General features: G+C 44.0%; 1 protein-coding gene across 1 annotated transcript in view; it reads right to left on the bottom strand.

Moving 5' to 3' along the window:
- Nucleotides 1–565: 565 nt before the first annotated feature.
- The window catches only part of stim2b (stromal interaction molecule 2b), a 53,254-nt gene continuing 37,326 nt past the window's right edge, over nucleotides 566–16,493 (bottom strand). Inside the window, exons 4-12 of the mRNA XM_012840177.3 lie at nucleotides 15,768–15,879; nucleotides 12,236–12,351; nucleotides 11,359–11,536; nucleotides 8,614–8,791; nucleotides 7,078–7,239; nucleotides 5,279–5,379; nucleotides 4,439–4,677; nucleotides 3,993–4,188; nucleotides 566–3,102 (exon numbers count right to left, since the gene is read on the bottom strand). Of these exons, the coding sequence (XP_012695631.1) occupies nucleotides 2,544–3,102; nucleotides 3,993–4,188; nucleotides 4,439–4,677; nucleotides 5,279–5,379; nucleotides 7,078–7,239; nucleotides 8,614–8,791; nucleotides 11,359–11,536; nucleotides 12,236–12,351; nucleotides 15,768–15,879 (1,841 nt within the window). The 3' untranslated portion in view covers nucleotides 566–2,543. The remainder of the gene's footprint in view (nucleotides 3,103–3,992; nucleotides 4,189–4,438; nucleotides 4,678–5,278; nucleotides 5,380–7,077; nucleotides 7,240–8,613; nucleotides 8,792–11,358; nucleotides 11,537–12,235; nucleotides 12,352–15,767; nucleotides 15,880–16,493) is intronic.

The raw sequence follows: 16,493 nt of genomic DNA, 5'->3' as shown, positions 1-16,493 counted from the left end.
CTATTGGTTACACTGAAAATGGTATTGATGGTAACAAATGCTACAATGGTAACATATGCTACAATGGTAACATGTGCTACAAAACCATCCTATGGCTCAGCTGGTATGTCTTGCCTAGAGGATAGAGGATAACTATTGGTCTAGAAGAAAACTAACAAGACATAAAGTGACTGTAGAAATCAGAGATTGAAATGGTATTTGCTTCATATAAGGAGCCAATCCTGTAAATGTTTCATAATTCTTCAGCTAAGAACTGAAGACAGCTGTCTGAGTGCTGCAGTTGGAACAGAAACATCTGTTGCATGGATGGATGTCCCAAAAACGTGGTAGTGACAAAGCTTCGGTGTAAGGTTTCACCTTAACTACGTTAGAACATTTTGCATTCATTCTTAACATTTCATGATTTCGAAGGCTCATCACTATTGTGTAGTATCTACTACTCATCAATGAAGGTGTGCACTAAGTACGGCACTTCTGATGATTAGTATGCCATACATACTGCATCTCTCCAGATTGCCTGCCTGTCTGTCTGTCTGAGCGTCAGAGAAGCAGTCACCACAAGACACATGGAAGATACTTCATTTATTATTAATTCTTTCTACAGTATACAAATATTCACACACCAAATATTCCAAAAAAAGGAAGATTTCCTAACAGCTTACCGACATTCACCAGGTTTCACCCCTCCGATCGCTGGACTCCTTTGTTTAATTTCTTTTATCTGTCATTTTTTTTAATTTAAATAATGTTAAATCACAAGTACAGACCCGATTCGGTGTCTGTGCTGTACTAGGCGGTGAACACAGCACTGGCGAGGTCACAGCTCTGGTTGTCTCTCCGGCCCTTACACTCACACCCACACAACGCTCTCACAACATATAAATAACGCGGCAGGCCGCCAAAGGTGTTATTCTAGTGCATGGTTGTGCATGTGTCTTCTTCGGAAACTGGGGCTGGGGTGGTGGGAGGGTTCTCAAAGTCACAGTGTGGGTGGAACGCCCATCGGAGTCCATGCCCATCGGTGTGAGGAGAGGTGGAGAGTGAAAGGGCATTGTGGGTAGGGGGTGAGAGTGAGGTGACATGGGATGGGGGGATTTTTGTACCAAGTCTGCATATTCTTTTACCACACTCGTATTTAAAAAAAAAAAGAAGGATAGTCTCTGTCTCTCTCCCTTTCGCCATGTTCTCGGTCTTTCCACAGCTACTGGATTAGAAATTGCGTTTCTTTTTTTTATTTTAAAAACCCTACTATTTCAATATCATGTAAAAACAAAGTATACAACAAAAACAGAAAAAAAAAAAAAAAAAACAAGGACTACACACGCAGTGAAGCGCACGAAATGCACAATTTTACCAGCAGCTAGCACCTCAAGTCATCGGTTTTGTGTTGTTGAACAACGCACCACTACATGTTGGTTTCTCTCGACACGCGACAAATCGCTAATAGCTTGTGCCTTCTTTGAAAAAGCACAGCTAAATGTTGATTTCTCTCGACACACAACAATGCCCTAATCGCTTGTGCCTTGTGAAAATACATCGCTACGATTTGGTTTCTCTAAACACGCGACAAATCGCTAATTGTTTGCATCTTCTTCAACGAAGTAACATTACATATTGGTTTCTCTCGATGTGTGACAAATCACTAATTGTTTTACTCCAAGGAGCAACATTAACGATTTCGCCCCGAAAATGTGACTGCGATCAACACACTGATGTGCACTGCCACATGGGAGAGCTCTGCTAACCGTGACATCCAGCTAAAAGGCCATGATTCTTTAACTCCCCCATCTGGCTCTACCAACTATCTTCTGCCACTGTAACGCATGTGTCGTCTCCTGATTTCTACATATTTAAACTGTATGGTTTTATCACCGGAAAGAGTGGCTCTCTCCCTACACAGGGAAAGCAGTAGTGCAACAAATTTTAGCAGGATTTTTTTTACTCTGAAAAAAAAAATATATATAAAGGAAATTCATCAAGTACATAAGCTCATTGGCCTCAGTAAACAACATCTGACTTAAAGCTGAACGCCCTGTTTCAATTCCTACCCCTGAAACACAAGTGGATTTAAAGTTGGTACAAAGCCAAGAGGACAGTCGAGGTGTTTATTTTCTTTTTTCATTTTTTATGACATGACCCCCCTTGACTTCGGACCCCATACTTGACCTTTTGAGGCTACGAGTGACCTTTGAAGAAAAGAGAGAAAAGAAAGGAAGGAAAAAAGGAAGAAATAAAACACGAGGTGTCGTACAAAGGCTGCCAATCCAGGAGAATTCCCGGACGGAGCTACATTCTGATTTACAAAAATAAAAGAAAGAAAATGAAAGAAAGAACTAAACAGAACTAAACAAAAAAAACTGTTTTGGCTTCTGTGAACAGTCCATTCTTTTAAGGCTACACAACTTTCTCTTTTTTTTCATCCTTCTTTTCTTCTCTTTTCTCCTCACTCAATTTTTTCAAAATATTCCCCATTTTTTTTTTTTTTTTTTTTTCGTCTTTATTTGATTTCTATTCACCATAATTCTAAGATATATATATATATATTACTTTTTCTTTTTGAACAAGCTCTTGATCTTGGAGCGTTTCTTTTCTCCGTTGTCGCAGGAGTCCTGTGAAGACGAGCTGTGCAGCTTCACCTCTTTGGGGCTCTTGGCCTCAGAGTCAAGGGAGCAGAGGGACGGGTGGCGTCCGTCCGAGACTGCCGCCGCCGCCGCCACAACTGCCGTGGCGGGCAGCTGGCTCAGGCTGTAGGACTTTTCCAGGATGCCGTTGTGGTGCTTGGCACTGCCGGGGTGAAAGGTCATGCTCTGCGATTCGGGGATGGTGCGCGTCAGGTCGGGCGAGCCCTTGTGGCCGTGGCGGTGGTGGTGGGGTGGGGTGTGGCCGTGGGCGGGGCTGGGGACGGGCAGGGCTGGGGGAGGAGGAGGGGATGGATCCGAGGAGGAGGAGATCTGGTGGGCCTCCTGGCACAGCATGATCATCTCCTCGCGGGAGATCTTGCGCTGGGGAGTGTCTTGGCCCGAGCCGCAGGGGCCGGTGTAGTGCTTCCTGCCCTGGGAGGAGCTGAGAGAGTCTGTGTCTGAGCAGGTGTCCTGACTGTCCCTGAGGAGGACGAGGAGGAGAGAGAGGGGGTCACTTATCAAACTGTAATAACTAAACAGAACAGTGCATTAGTGACAAATAACCAACACAGCGTTGTTTTCCGCTGGGCTTGCAGGATGTGACCAGCAATCTAGACATTGTCCATAACTGTATTTAAAAGACAAACGTAGTTGTGTCTGCTGTCAGAACATATTAATGTATTCATTTATTTTAATTCCGAAGTACATGTATTACATACAAATCTCTCCCTTATGTGAACTTCATTGAGAAAACAAGATACGCGTGAATCAACTGTATCCTCATGACATAATACAATCACGATTCCATCACAGATGGATGTTGACGTCAACTGTAGGCAGCCACGCAACTTAACTTTCCATTCGTGTAGATGGTTGCTAAGGAGATCCCCAGGTCATTAGTTCCATTTCAACATGCACCACTCCATAATTAGTTCCGCTGACATTTTCCTTTCATTAGGTCTATAACTCTACAAATTCCATGCCAGATAGATGGAATTGTGTTTTAATGATTGTCCGAATTTGTACGATAACAATAGAACATGGAGCAGTAATGTATTAACTGTAGAACGCAATGCATTGTAATGGGGGAGTTGCAATCAGGTTATACTAGCAGATAACTGGGGGGAAAAGTCATGGGTATTCGGCCCTCTGCCTGTTCTCCAAGTCTAGGACTATGGGCCGAGATGCTGCCATGACAAAACTCACATATCACATATCATAACTCACCGTATCACATGAACCATATGACTAGAATGAGTGGCGTGAGCAATACGCGTATAAGTTACAGTCATCAATGACCATATGTCGGGGACAATATGTGTGTAACAAGTGTAAATCTGGCATGTCGGTGGCCAGTCAGTGGTCTCTCACCCCTTCCTCTCCACGCAGAAGAAGATGTGCTCGTCCTCGGGGGTGGCGTCTGAGCGGTAGGAGGGTGGCGGGGCGCTGCCCATGGGGAGCAAGTCGGGATCAGGGGACATGAGCGAGGGCTGCTGGGAGCTCAGCAGGCTCCGGCGCGAGCGGCACACACTGCTGCTGCGCGTCAACGGGGGCCGCATCATTTGGGCTGGGGACAAAACACACACACACACACACACACACACACACACCCATATTCATGTGAACGCTAATGCTAGTGGTGGAATGCTAGTTAATGCTACACAATCTAGAAGGAAAAGGTCAATTACACGGTGCTAATTTCACAGAAGTGCTGTGATGTGCATGACCATTCAATCTAAAGTAACAAGATTAATGCACTTCCTACTCCAATGTGTTGATGTTTTTTTCTCTAGACATCCTTTTTTCTCTAGACTCACGGTTGTACTGGGTCATGATGGGCGGCATGTCCTCGTCCAGGTCGTCGACGCCGCCAGCGATAGGGTAGGGCGGCATGGAGACCCGGGGCATGACCACCCAGCTGTGGTCGGAGTAGAGCGAGGCCGTGAGGCTGGGCAGGCCCGAGTTGTGCACCACGGGGAAGCAGCACAGCTTCTCGATCTGCTGCCAGCGGTGCAGGCGCTCGCGCAGGCAGGCCGTCACTTCCGACAGGGACTTCCTGCGAGCGAGGAGAGAGAGAGAGCCATGAGTGTGTGTGTGTGTGTGTGTGTGTGTGTGTGTGTGTGTAGATGCTCACGTAGGCACCCGGTCATCTCCAACAGGGGCTTTTCTGTCAGCGGTTAGAGAGAGGAGAGGGCGTGTGTGTGTGTGTGTGTGTGTGTGTGTGTGTGTGTGTGTGTGTGTGTGTGTGTGTGTGTGTGTGAGTGTGAGTGTGAGTGTGTGAGTGTGTGTGAGAGTGTGTGCGTGTGTGTGTGTGTGTGTGTGTGTGTGTGTGTGAGTACGTTTTTCCCACGAAGGCAGGCCTTCACCTCTAACAAGGTCTTCTTGCGTGTGGAGAGAGGAGTCCGTGTGTGTGGTCTGAACTGTGACCTGTGTGTCTGAGTGTCTAGGGCAACTTCCATGTGAGCCATAACTATGTGTAAACGTGCACAGACTGACTCTGACTATGTTATATTATATCAGTCTTTGTGAGCTTCTGTGTGTAGATCTGTCTTATGTGTGGGTTTGTGTGCAGATGTGCATGGGTGGGACATGCCCTAAGAGGTGTGCGTGCCTGTGTGTGTGTGTGTGTGTGTGTGTGTGTGTCTGTGTCTGCTCACTTGGCCTCCAGGATCTTATGGTCCACCTCATCTAGGGAAGAGCTGTGGGCCACGTGCAGCGTTCCAAACACCGAGCTCCTCTTCTTTTTAATCTTCTCCGCCTGCAACACACACACACACACACACACACACACACAAACACACACACACACACACACAAACACATCGAAGTCAGCAGGCTGCTTTAACAATGCACCTCCCAAGCCCTTATTTTCCCACTGAATATTTGAAGGCTGCCTACCCCTCCATCCCTCCATGCCTACAAGCCTGGTAACCAAACGGCTGCTGTGTTTCCTACACTCACAGGGGGGGGGGGGGGGGGGGGGGGTTATAACAAAGGGAGCTGACCCTAGGCCACACATTAGTGTGAAATGGGCCCATACACATTAATGTGGCTGAAAGTTAAAGCCCATATTCTTTCGCCTCTGTTATTTTACTTCTCCCCACTCGGCAGTTAATTGCTTTGTGAAATTGCCTGATGACTCTTTCTAGGCAAGGAAGTACAAGAGGGAGAGAGAGAGAGCGTGAGAGAGAGAGAGCAAGAGAGAGAGAGAGAGAGAGAAAAAGAGGAAAAACAAACAATGTAATTAAAAAGTAATTTCACTGCATCATTACAAAAACAATTTGGAAACGAGGGGGGGAAAAAATGTTTAATTTAGTTCAGATGTGTGTGTGTGTTCTGTCTGTGCATGCTAATTGTGTTGAGGGAACATTTATACTTTTAAACAAAGACGATTTATTTAGTCTACCTAAAGAAAAACATGACTAGACTCATCTTGGTGTAGTTTGCATCAAACCCCTGTCCATCATAGTGACAGAGTAACCCTGAGGGGCTCTAACACTTTGTCTCCAAAGATAAATTCTGGAAGATTCTACCTACAACTCTGAGGTCTTTTTCCTTTTTTTTGGCATCAGCCTTTTGCATTTTTTTATTGTAAGGCACACTTGCTTAAAAAAACAACCATCTTTACCAAAAACACGTATAAGAGAAATGCTACCATGTTTTCACAGACATACCGTATGTCCCTGACTATAAACCGCACCGTATATAAACCGCATTATAGTATTTTCTATATTTTTTCAAAAACAAACCCTATTGACCGCACCCGTGTAGTACAGTTTATTCACCGTTATATCATCCTGTCACATCAAACTAAATGCCATGTAGTTGTGGTGCGAGCGCTCCTAGCCATTTAAAAGTTGTATGGGATGGGCATTTCACGCAAAAAATGCGACACCCTCTCCTCGCACGTACACACACACACGCATAGACTATCTCATTCACACTCACAGTGGAAAACCTTATTTAGTGTAATGGTGTCGTGTGGGAATGAACGCTAAATGTTTAAGTTGAATCGTTAATAGATCCCCTGGCAACCACTGAATTAATGTGTTTAAGAAGGGCATGAGGGAGGGGGGACTTCACCCCCTTCATTCACTACATTGGTGTGAGTAGGCCCTTGTTCCATTTATGTCCCATTATTTCTCTCAGGATTTTTTTATGTCTATGTGAAGTGTGTTTTACACACCTCTCACGGAGGTTCGAGCTCCGGAGCATCCCGTTAAATAGGCTAGAGTTGGGTGGGAATACACACACCCGAGTGTGAATGAAAATGTGTTACATGATCGGGAAAATGTGTTAATAGTTGGGAAATTACGCCATGCTAATGCACACATTGATTTTTAGTTCCTAATTGTTCCACAATAATGGGAACCACTATTTAAGTGGTAAAATACAGAAAATGCAGCTAACAGTAGCCAGTAGGAGTGATTTCAGTGGTTTTCCTGGCGACCCCTACCTCGTCCTTGGCAATGGCGAGTTGGAGCTCGGCGCTGTGCTTCTTGATGTTGTAGTACTGGACCTCCACCTCGTGCGTGAGCTGCAGCCACATCTGCAGGGCCTCGGGCACTGACCACTCCGTCTGGAGCTCCTTCTCAGCCCTCTTCAGAGCCATGCGCACCTGCAGACCCAACACACATACACACCACACACACACACACACACACACATTGACACACACACACACACACACATATTGATAGACACACACACCACACACACGCACATACACGCACATACACACACGCACACGCACACACGCACACACACACACACACACACACACACACACACACACACACACAGACACAGACACATAGCGCACACACACACACACACACACACACAAAACACATAGCGCACACACACACCACACACACAAGCAAACACACGTGTTATAGGTACACCTACAAGCTACACAATTTAATACCTGACAAGCCCAAATAACAACTGTTCTCACTGAATCTATTCTCTGTCCCTTTCAGGACCTGGGTTTCTTGTTCCACTGGATAGTTTTGCTAATTTAAAAGCTCAGGACATCAAAGGCACTGTCAATGTAATTTGAATAGACACTTTCCTATGATATTTATGTTGCTATTACATAAAACCACCACTAGTGGGTGCTGTTACCACTATTATCAGCATTTGTGCCATCAATCTTACACTATAGAACAAACACATAACATACCAGTTGGTCCGAAACATACGGACATACACACACACAGCTGCCCTTCTCACACATACACTGAATGGGACACAAACACAAAACAATTGTGTGGATGTGTATACAGCACTACACAAAAGAGTTGTGTTACGTGTTGCACTTAGACAGAACACCGTTATAAAGTTCTGTTTGTGAAACCACAATCTATCTTAGAAAACATTATACGTACTCCTGCCCACGGCCCAGAAGACAATAAAACGTACACAAGTAATGGCTAGCACCCTTTGGCCTGTGTGTAAACAAACAGTGCATGGAGACAATGTTATGTGCTCCAAATCATTTGAACACAGGCACATAGAGTAGGTAAACAACGTGTGAGAATATCTAATGCCTGACTCTGTAAGCCCATACCTGAGCTCCCACCAAAACAGCTGCTCTCTCTCTCTCTCTCTCTCTCTCTCAGCATGCAGGTGAGTGGAATATGTGAATGTATTACTGTGTATCCTGTCTGAGTGAATGTGTGTCTTGTCTGAGTATGTGTGTGTGTGTATGTGAGTGCTTCTGATGTGTGTGTTTGTTTGTGTGTGTGTGTGTGTGAGTGTGTATACCTGCAGTAGCTCCTCCTCGCCACACTTGTGTATGAGAATGTGCATGTGTTTGTGTGAGTATGTGTGTGGCATATGTGTGTATGACTGTGCTTGTCATGTATAGTGTGTGTGTGTGTATTCTATATGGTATGTAGATGTGATGTGTGTATTATGCGAGTGTATGTGCATATATGTTCTGTGAGTGTGTGAGTGAGTGAGTGTGTGTGAGAGAGAGAGATTGTACCTGTACCAGCTCCTCCTCAGCGTACTTGAGTCGACTGAGCTCGCTCTCGGCGCCCTCACGGAGCTCCCGGAGGCGGTAGGCCTCGCGCTTGGCCCCGCTGATCTCGTCCCGCATCTTCTGCTCCAGGTTCTGCTTCTCCACCGCCACCGTCCGGTTCTCCTCCTGGGCCTTCTCCAGCCTGAGGGAGATAGAGAGAGAGAGAGAGAAAGAAAGAGAGAGAGAGAGAGAGAGAGAGAGAGAGAGAGAGAGAGAGGGAGAGGGAGAGGGAGAGGGAGAGGGAGAGAGAAAGAAAGAGGGCATTTAAGTCATAGGGGCAGTGCAGAATGTGGAGGTGCCCTTCACTTATGATATCAGAGAAACACAGAGGATTATCTTGTAGGTCTTGTAGGTACTTATTCTTACAATTTTATTGTAGTAGTAGGAATTGTCACAACACTATGACTGGTATATTTATAATGCAACATTTATGTTTATATCATAACTGGATCTCCCACTCTCTCAGTCCAGTTAATTCAATAGAGATTTATTGGCATGAAAGAAAATCACTTGCTATTGCCAAAGCATTAGTAATTATACTAGGAATTGGTATATGTAATATATAATATCTCCCCTTCCTCCCAATTATGCAAAGAAGAGTGGGCCAAAATTCCCCCACAGCGATGAACCATTGCTGTTATTAGTTAGTTATTGCAAACGTTTGATTGCAGTTGAGGTCCTTAAGGGTGGTTATTAGGTTTAGGTGGGCAATTACTTTTTCACATGGGTGCTACAGGTTTTGACCTAACTCTTTACCTTCAATAAATTAATTGATCATCTAAAAGCTCCTTTTTTCATTCACTCGTATTGTCTTTTTCTTATATTAAAATTAATTTGATGATCTGAAACATTTAAATGTGACAAATAAGCAAAAATAGAACAAAAATCGGGAAGAGGGCAAATACTTTTTCACAGCACTGTATCTTTTTAACACACTGAAGGCTTTCGGGTTTCGAGATGTATTTATATCCTGGGGGAAGCTTGTGTATTCTGGAGCTGTCTGTATGATAAAAGCTGGTTGGGGTCTGAGCACTCCTGTAAAAGTTGAAAGAGGTGTAAGGCAAGGCTGCCCACTCTCAGGTCTGTTGTACTCCATTTCAACTGAACCTTTGTTATGTTTACGTAGAAGGAGGTTGGGGGGCCTCAAGGCTAGGTTTCGGCGTGTGCTGATGACGTAACTTGTATGTGACAACAATGATGTGCATTTTCTTTGCTAGTCTTTGTTGGTTTTTCCAAGAACTTAGTCTGCGAAAGTAAACTGGAGCAAGAGTGAGGCCTTATGGTGCGGGGATGGGATTTTTGCTCCACAACTCCCAAATGGAACTCAGCTGGGGTGAAACTTGTTGTTTGTTTAGGAAACTTGTTTGTTTGTTTAGGTGTTTGTTTAGGCAATGATGATTACAAAATGAAAAACCGGGAGGGTTCAGTAGATAAGATGTGTGCTCAATTATGGTAAATGGTTGCTACCTCAGCTGTCATACAGGGGGAGAGTTCTGACTGCCTGTGCTCTGTTGAGATGTTTGGACAGGCAACTGTTTTTAATGGACCTAAGCTCAGTAGAGCTGTCCTCTTTTTAGGTGAGAGAGAGAGAGAAAGAGAGAGAGAGAGAGGAGGAGGAGGAGGAGAGATGTGCTGTCAGTGCTACGGGCTTGGACTGTTTTAACTACCAAAGGAAGAGACATTACAACACGTATGTGGGTGGGAGAGGAGGCACTCTTTTATAACCCAGCCATACCATTTTGTAACTCTACAGTTCCCCTCTTTAAGAGCTGTGTGTCACAAATCTACAAGACACGGTAGAGGCGGGTTCTTGCCGCTCTGCGGAGGAAGTGGTGAGGCTCACATGAACTTATTTGGTTCGTTTTCATCCAAAAATTGATGACAGAAATCCAGAATGTGGTCCCAGACTAGGTGAAGGAAGACCTGGATTTTCCCCCTGAATTTTAGGTGAGACCTGCTGTAGGGGAGTGGAAAGAAGGGCAAGGTGTGCTCCTCACTTTAAGAACTGAGCAACTGTCAACTTTCAACAGTGTCAGCAGGAAGCCATTATCAGGGGTGTGTGAAGGTTAGCAATCTCCAGGCCCTCTCGGTGTGAGGGAGTCGAGGTGGTTTTTTGGAGCAGGCTTTTCCCCCAAAGGCAAAAGGGTGATGATCTCCAGTGGACATTTTTACATTGAGCAATAGCTACAAACAGACCTAGAGCACACTTAGATCCAGGGGTACGGGAGGGGTGTGTTTTCTGTGGAGAATGTGAAACATTGACACACTTGATGTGAGACATGGGGAGATTTTTCCCTGGAATTTGTTAATTGTTGGCCCCAAAAATGAGTTATGCGGTTATCGTGACTTGGAGTCTTTCACCAAAATGTGGGGGATTGAAAAGTCAATGAAGAGGGTGTGCTAATCTGAGTACATAAATTGATTGATACAGAGCAATGATTTGTTGGGATTGGGGTTGGGGTTGTTTTTTTGTTTTTGTTTTTCTGTGTGGGTGGTTTATTTATTTAGTTTGGGTTATTGAGTGTTTTTCCTTTTTTGTTACTGGTATTAAAGGAAACTTAAAAGTCAAATGTCTCTCTGTCTTCTTCTCCCTTCCTCTCACATAATCAGCACCACCTAAAAGCTCTACTCTCATAATCTCTCCTCACGCTATTTCAATCCTTCCATCTTCCTCCATCTCTCCTCCTCCTCCTCCTCCTCCTCTCTCACCTGCTCTGCACATCCATGAGGCTCTGCTCGGCACTCTGCAGGCTCTCCAGGTCCTTCATCATCTGGACCACGTGCACCCGCGAGGACTTGTTCTGCACGTAGGCGAACCAGCAGCCCCCCACACCAATCACGATGGACACCATCAGGATGAAGTCCTTCAGCCAGTTGTGCTGCGGCCCTGATGGACAGAGAGAGAGAGGAAGAGAGAGAGAGAGAGAGAAATCATTTTAAATCACTCCTTAATGACATTTCATTGCGGTGTCCTGAATTTTAATTAAAGGCTAGAAAGGAGACTACTGGGAGAGACAAGAGAGAGAGAGAGAGAGAGAGAAAAACCGAGAGACAGAGAGGGAGGGTGAGAGAAGGAGAGAGGGAGAGGGAAAGAGGTAGAGTGATAAAGAGAGAAAGGGAGGGATGGAGAAAGAGAGAGAGAACATGGGAGAGAGCAATAGAGCTAGAAAGAAAGAAGAGAGGGAGAGAAGGACAGAGAGAGAGAAAGGAAGAGTGAGAGGGGGATAGAGTTGTTCTGCATCCCACACAGCTAATATAGTTTCATTTCAGACTACAGCATATAAAGATGTAACATTACATTAGCACTGGTGGCAATAAAGTTCTATCATGTGACGCTGACTGCTGTGTGTTACATGATGCTGATAGCTAAAAATGCACAGCTATAAGTGTGGCCCTGTTACGCAAGCCATTTCTCCCATAACCGAAGGAGACACCAGTCACGCACGCTTGCAGGAGCACACACACACACACACACACACATGCAGACACATGCACATGCACCTGTACCTACACGTGCAACACACAGACAAACACACACACACACACACACACACACACATGCAAACACACACATGCAAACACTTACGTAGCGGGGGGCCAAAGAGCACAGCATCCAGGGCCTTCAAGTTTAATTTCTGTTTATGTCGTTGATCTAATATTTTTAACTGTGACGACATAAACGACGGTTCGTTCGCCGCTATTCTGTAACAGAGACACAAAAATGGCCGTTAGAGAGAGAACGTGAACAAAGGGACACAGAGAGGGACCTGGAGGTTTGCCACTGAGGAGCAATAAGGGAAACTAAATAGACCCAATGTTTATATTTATGTATATGTCCTTCAGAGATATTTAAGTCTTCATGTCATCTTCAATATGCTGCTGTTGATTTTAAGTTTTGAAAGTTTTACTGAAAATGTCTGGTCAGGGGACATAAGTGTGTTACATTGTTAGCCTTCTGTATTGATATAAATGAGAGACAAAGAGATAGATAGATAGATAGATAGATAGATAGAGAGAAAGAGAGAGAGAGAGAGAGAGAGAAAGAATGTGGGACACAGTGTCTATTCAGTATTTCTCTCAGCTAATTAAAGGTACGGGAGACTGATGTCAATTCCTTATGCAGCTCAGTTACAGTGCATGACCGCACAAGCAGATATATATATATATAAAGATATGTGTGTGTGTGTGTGTGTGTGTGTGTGTGTGTGTGTGTGTGTGTGTGTGTGTGTGTGTGTGTGTGTGTGAGGTGAGAGAGAGAGTGAGAGACAGTGTGTGTGTGGGGGGGAGATGGGGGATAAAACCCCATCCCAGAGACCGAAAGGTGATCTGGTGCTGTGACATCATTTCATGAGTCAGCGCTCCTGGGCATGGAGAAGAAATATGATACTCACACACACACACACACACACACACACACACACACACACACACACACCTTTTCCTGATTGTGACGTTTACTTCACCCACTGGGAATATGAACACACGACACAATTTCAAACACACATCCACACCTCTCGTCACCTGCTCAGTGTGCCCCCCCCCCCCCCCCCCCACAACATCACCACTTACACACACACACACACACACACACACACACACACACACACACACACACACACACACACACACACACACACACACACACAGCTTCCCATCAGTATGACAAATGCTTACAGCATACACACTCACTTCCAGAATTCCCTGCCTCGAGCCTTCATATTTCACGTTATCCAACTATTTACTGGTCCTGTATATAGCAGTGGTTCCCAAAGTGTGAAAGGTGAAAGGTTGAGGGTGAAAAAAACATAACGAGAAACCTAAACAACCATCTACAGGTCAAACTTTGTATATCGGTGCAGCCTATAACTAAGCTATTTGGTGATGAGTTTATAACCTACTTTGTAGTTACAAAATATGGTCAGGACCATGATCACCCAGTGAGATGTTAAAATGTTTAAAACAAGAGCTCTGATCAAATAAAAGAAAGAAATGTTCAACTGATATCATATTTAAGTTTAACTGATCGATTGAATGAAAAGCTATGCTACAGCTGATGGGCATCTGTGTACATTTTCTTTTTTTATTGTCAAATGGGGACCTGCCCTGAAACGTTTGGGGACCACTGCTGTATAGTAAACAACATCTCATAACAGTGGCTGAACTAATACAAAATGTATCAGCTGATCTAGATGGGATATAATGTTTTAATTGGTCAAATAGTTTTCTAAAACAAAGGTCACCCAAATCAATTATACTACCTGGTGTGCTATATAAAATAATTAAAAACATATTGCTCATTATTCTTAAAAGTAAACATGAAATAGACATGTAGATATTGATGTTCTTGGATAGGTGGTTATTGAATCGGGATGTTCACCTTTCTTCCACTAGTGGGCGGCATTGTTCTATGTATTCTTCTATCTCTCCTATGTTTGTATGAAGTTTACACCCCTGTACTATATCACTTAAATGTCAAATGATTCCAAATTCCAAAAACCTCTCAATAATTGCATTATTTCTAAGCTGGCAAGTAGATTATTTCCTTGTGAACAATCAAAACCAAATACTTCAGAAAGACTATTGAAAATAAAGGCCCGCATTAATACAGTAGAAACTCAATGCAACAAAGGTGAATACACCTGTGATCACTGACACACCTGACAAACCCTGTGATATTGAAACAAAATTGAGTACACCTGCGATTTCCAATTAGCCTAATTGCATGAACATGGTTATAAAATGGCTATCATTATTACACCATTGGCTGTGTCAGAGGAATTGAAAAATCTGATTATGAGACTTCCAAAAAGGATACAGGAAAGATCGGTGACCAACTAAAAATCAGTAGAAACGCAGTTGCAGCAGTAATATATAGTGTATAGAATGAGTCATAGCACCACCAATCAGAGCCGTAATGGCCGTCCTCCTAAAACGATAGTGTACCACTTGCACAATAAAGCTCTGAAAAACAGCTGAGTAAATACTTCATACGCGGCACAGGGGTTATCAGTGGAAATCGTAGTTTCTGTGACAGCTCAGACAGTGCAAAGGACATTGCGTAAGGTCAACCTTTATGCACGGTGTCCAAGATGAAACCCTGGCTTGCTGTTCAACACAAAACTGCAAGATGAAACTTTGCTAAAGAACATGAAAAGAAGCCTGATTAATATTGGGAGCACATTTTTTGGTCTGATGGGAAGAGATAAGATAAATTTGTTCGACTCAGATGAGGTCCAGCATGTTTGGCAATGGTTGAAATGTAATGATATTACATTCATGGAGGTTGAAGTGTAATGATATTTTAAATTTCACGGAGGTGGGCATTTAATGATATGGGGATGCTTGAGTGCAAAAGGTGTTGGGGAGATGACATTTATAGATGGCACCATGAATGCCTGTGGATATCCCAAAATACTGGCTGACGAGATGACTCTCAGTATCCAGATACTTGGCGGAAGAGAAATATTCCAGCATAATAACGATCCGAAGCACACTGCCATCATCACACAAGTCTCAAAAGAAGAAAAAAAAGGTGAAAACTGTGACCTGGCCAAGTATGTCACCTGATGTGAATCCAATATAACACCTTTGGGGTATTTTAAAGAGCAGCTGGGAAAAAAGTCTCTGTCTCTGAAGAATGGCAGAACATCTTTGCGAAATATGTGCAAGACTGGTATCCTCCATGCCGATGAGGATCGAGTCTGTCATTAAAAATAAAGGTGGATCTACGAAGTATTGAGAAAAAAGAAGAAGTAGTGAAAGGTGCACTGACTTTTGTTGCATTGAGTTCCTACTGTGAGGACTTAGATGTCATACAGTTACTGTAAGGTGGGGCCAGTTTGAGTCTTTTGATTTTTAAGTGATATTGCACAGGTGTATATACTCACTTCTGTTGTACAGTATATTATTATGTGTGTGTGTGTGTGTGAGAGTGAGAGAGAGAGAGAGAGAGAGAGAGAGAGAGAGAGTGTGTGTGTGTGTGTGTTTGTGTGTGTTTGTGTGTGCATATGTGTGTGTGTGCATGTGTGTGTGTTTGAGTGTTTGAGTGTGTGTGTGTGTGTGTGTTTGTTTGAGTGTGTGTGTGTGTGTTTGAGTGTGTGTGTGTGTGTGTAACTCACCGAGGCAGAGTGTTTCCATCCACCCTGCACTCCCTGAAGTTGCTCTCGTACTGAGGCAGCTCCACCGACTCCTTCAGCCACTGTACCGCGTCGTCCTGTGTCCAGTTATGAACTAGGATCGAGGGGGAGAAAGTAGGGGGGGGAAAGAGGAAGATGTGAGGGGAAAGAGAAGAGAGAAAGAAAGACAGAAAAAGAATGGAGAAAAGAAAAACAAAGAAAGGCAGACACCAAGCAAAGTCGGACGAGTAGGAGAACCAGGAAGGCAGAGAAGAGATGGATGGAGAGACGGATGGAGAGAAGGATGGGGAGAAGGATGAAGGGATGGATGGAGAGATGGATGGAGAGACAGACAGAGAGAACAGGGGTGCAGGCGAGTAACAACACAATTTTATTTTAAAACCGGACTCAAACAATTATTTGTTTTTTTTTTAAGAAAAAAGTCTCCTAAAAATCCAGTATAACCATCACACCACACATTCATTCACATTCTGACCCTGAGAGAAGAGACAGAGAAGGAGGGAAGACCGAGAGGAGGAGAGAGAGAGAGTGAGAGAAAAAGTGAGGGAATGAGAGTAGAGAGATGCAATAATCATGGGAAAGTTGTACGATGTTATGAAACTATGTTATCGCTAAAAACAAGTTAGCAGCTGTAAGAGTAGTTGAAGTATGTTAGTCAACGACTACGTGAAATGGCACTAGAATGACCAACAGAAAAAGTAAAAAAGA

Source organism: Clupea harengus, chromosome 18 (genome assembly GCF_900700415.2).
Source record: "Clupea harengus chromosome 18, Ch_v2.0.2, whole genome shotgun sequence".
NCBI lineage: Eukaryota > Metazoa > Chordata > Actinopteri > Clupeiformes > Clupeidae > Clupea > Clupea harengus.
This window is presented reverse-complemented; position numbering and strand designations above follow the sequence as displayed.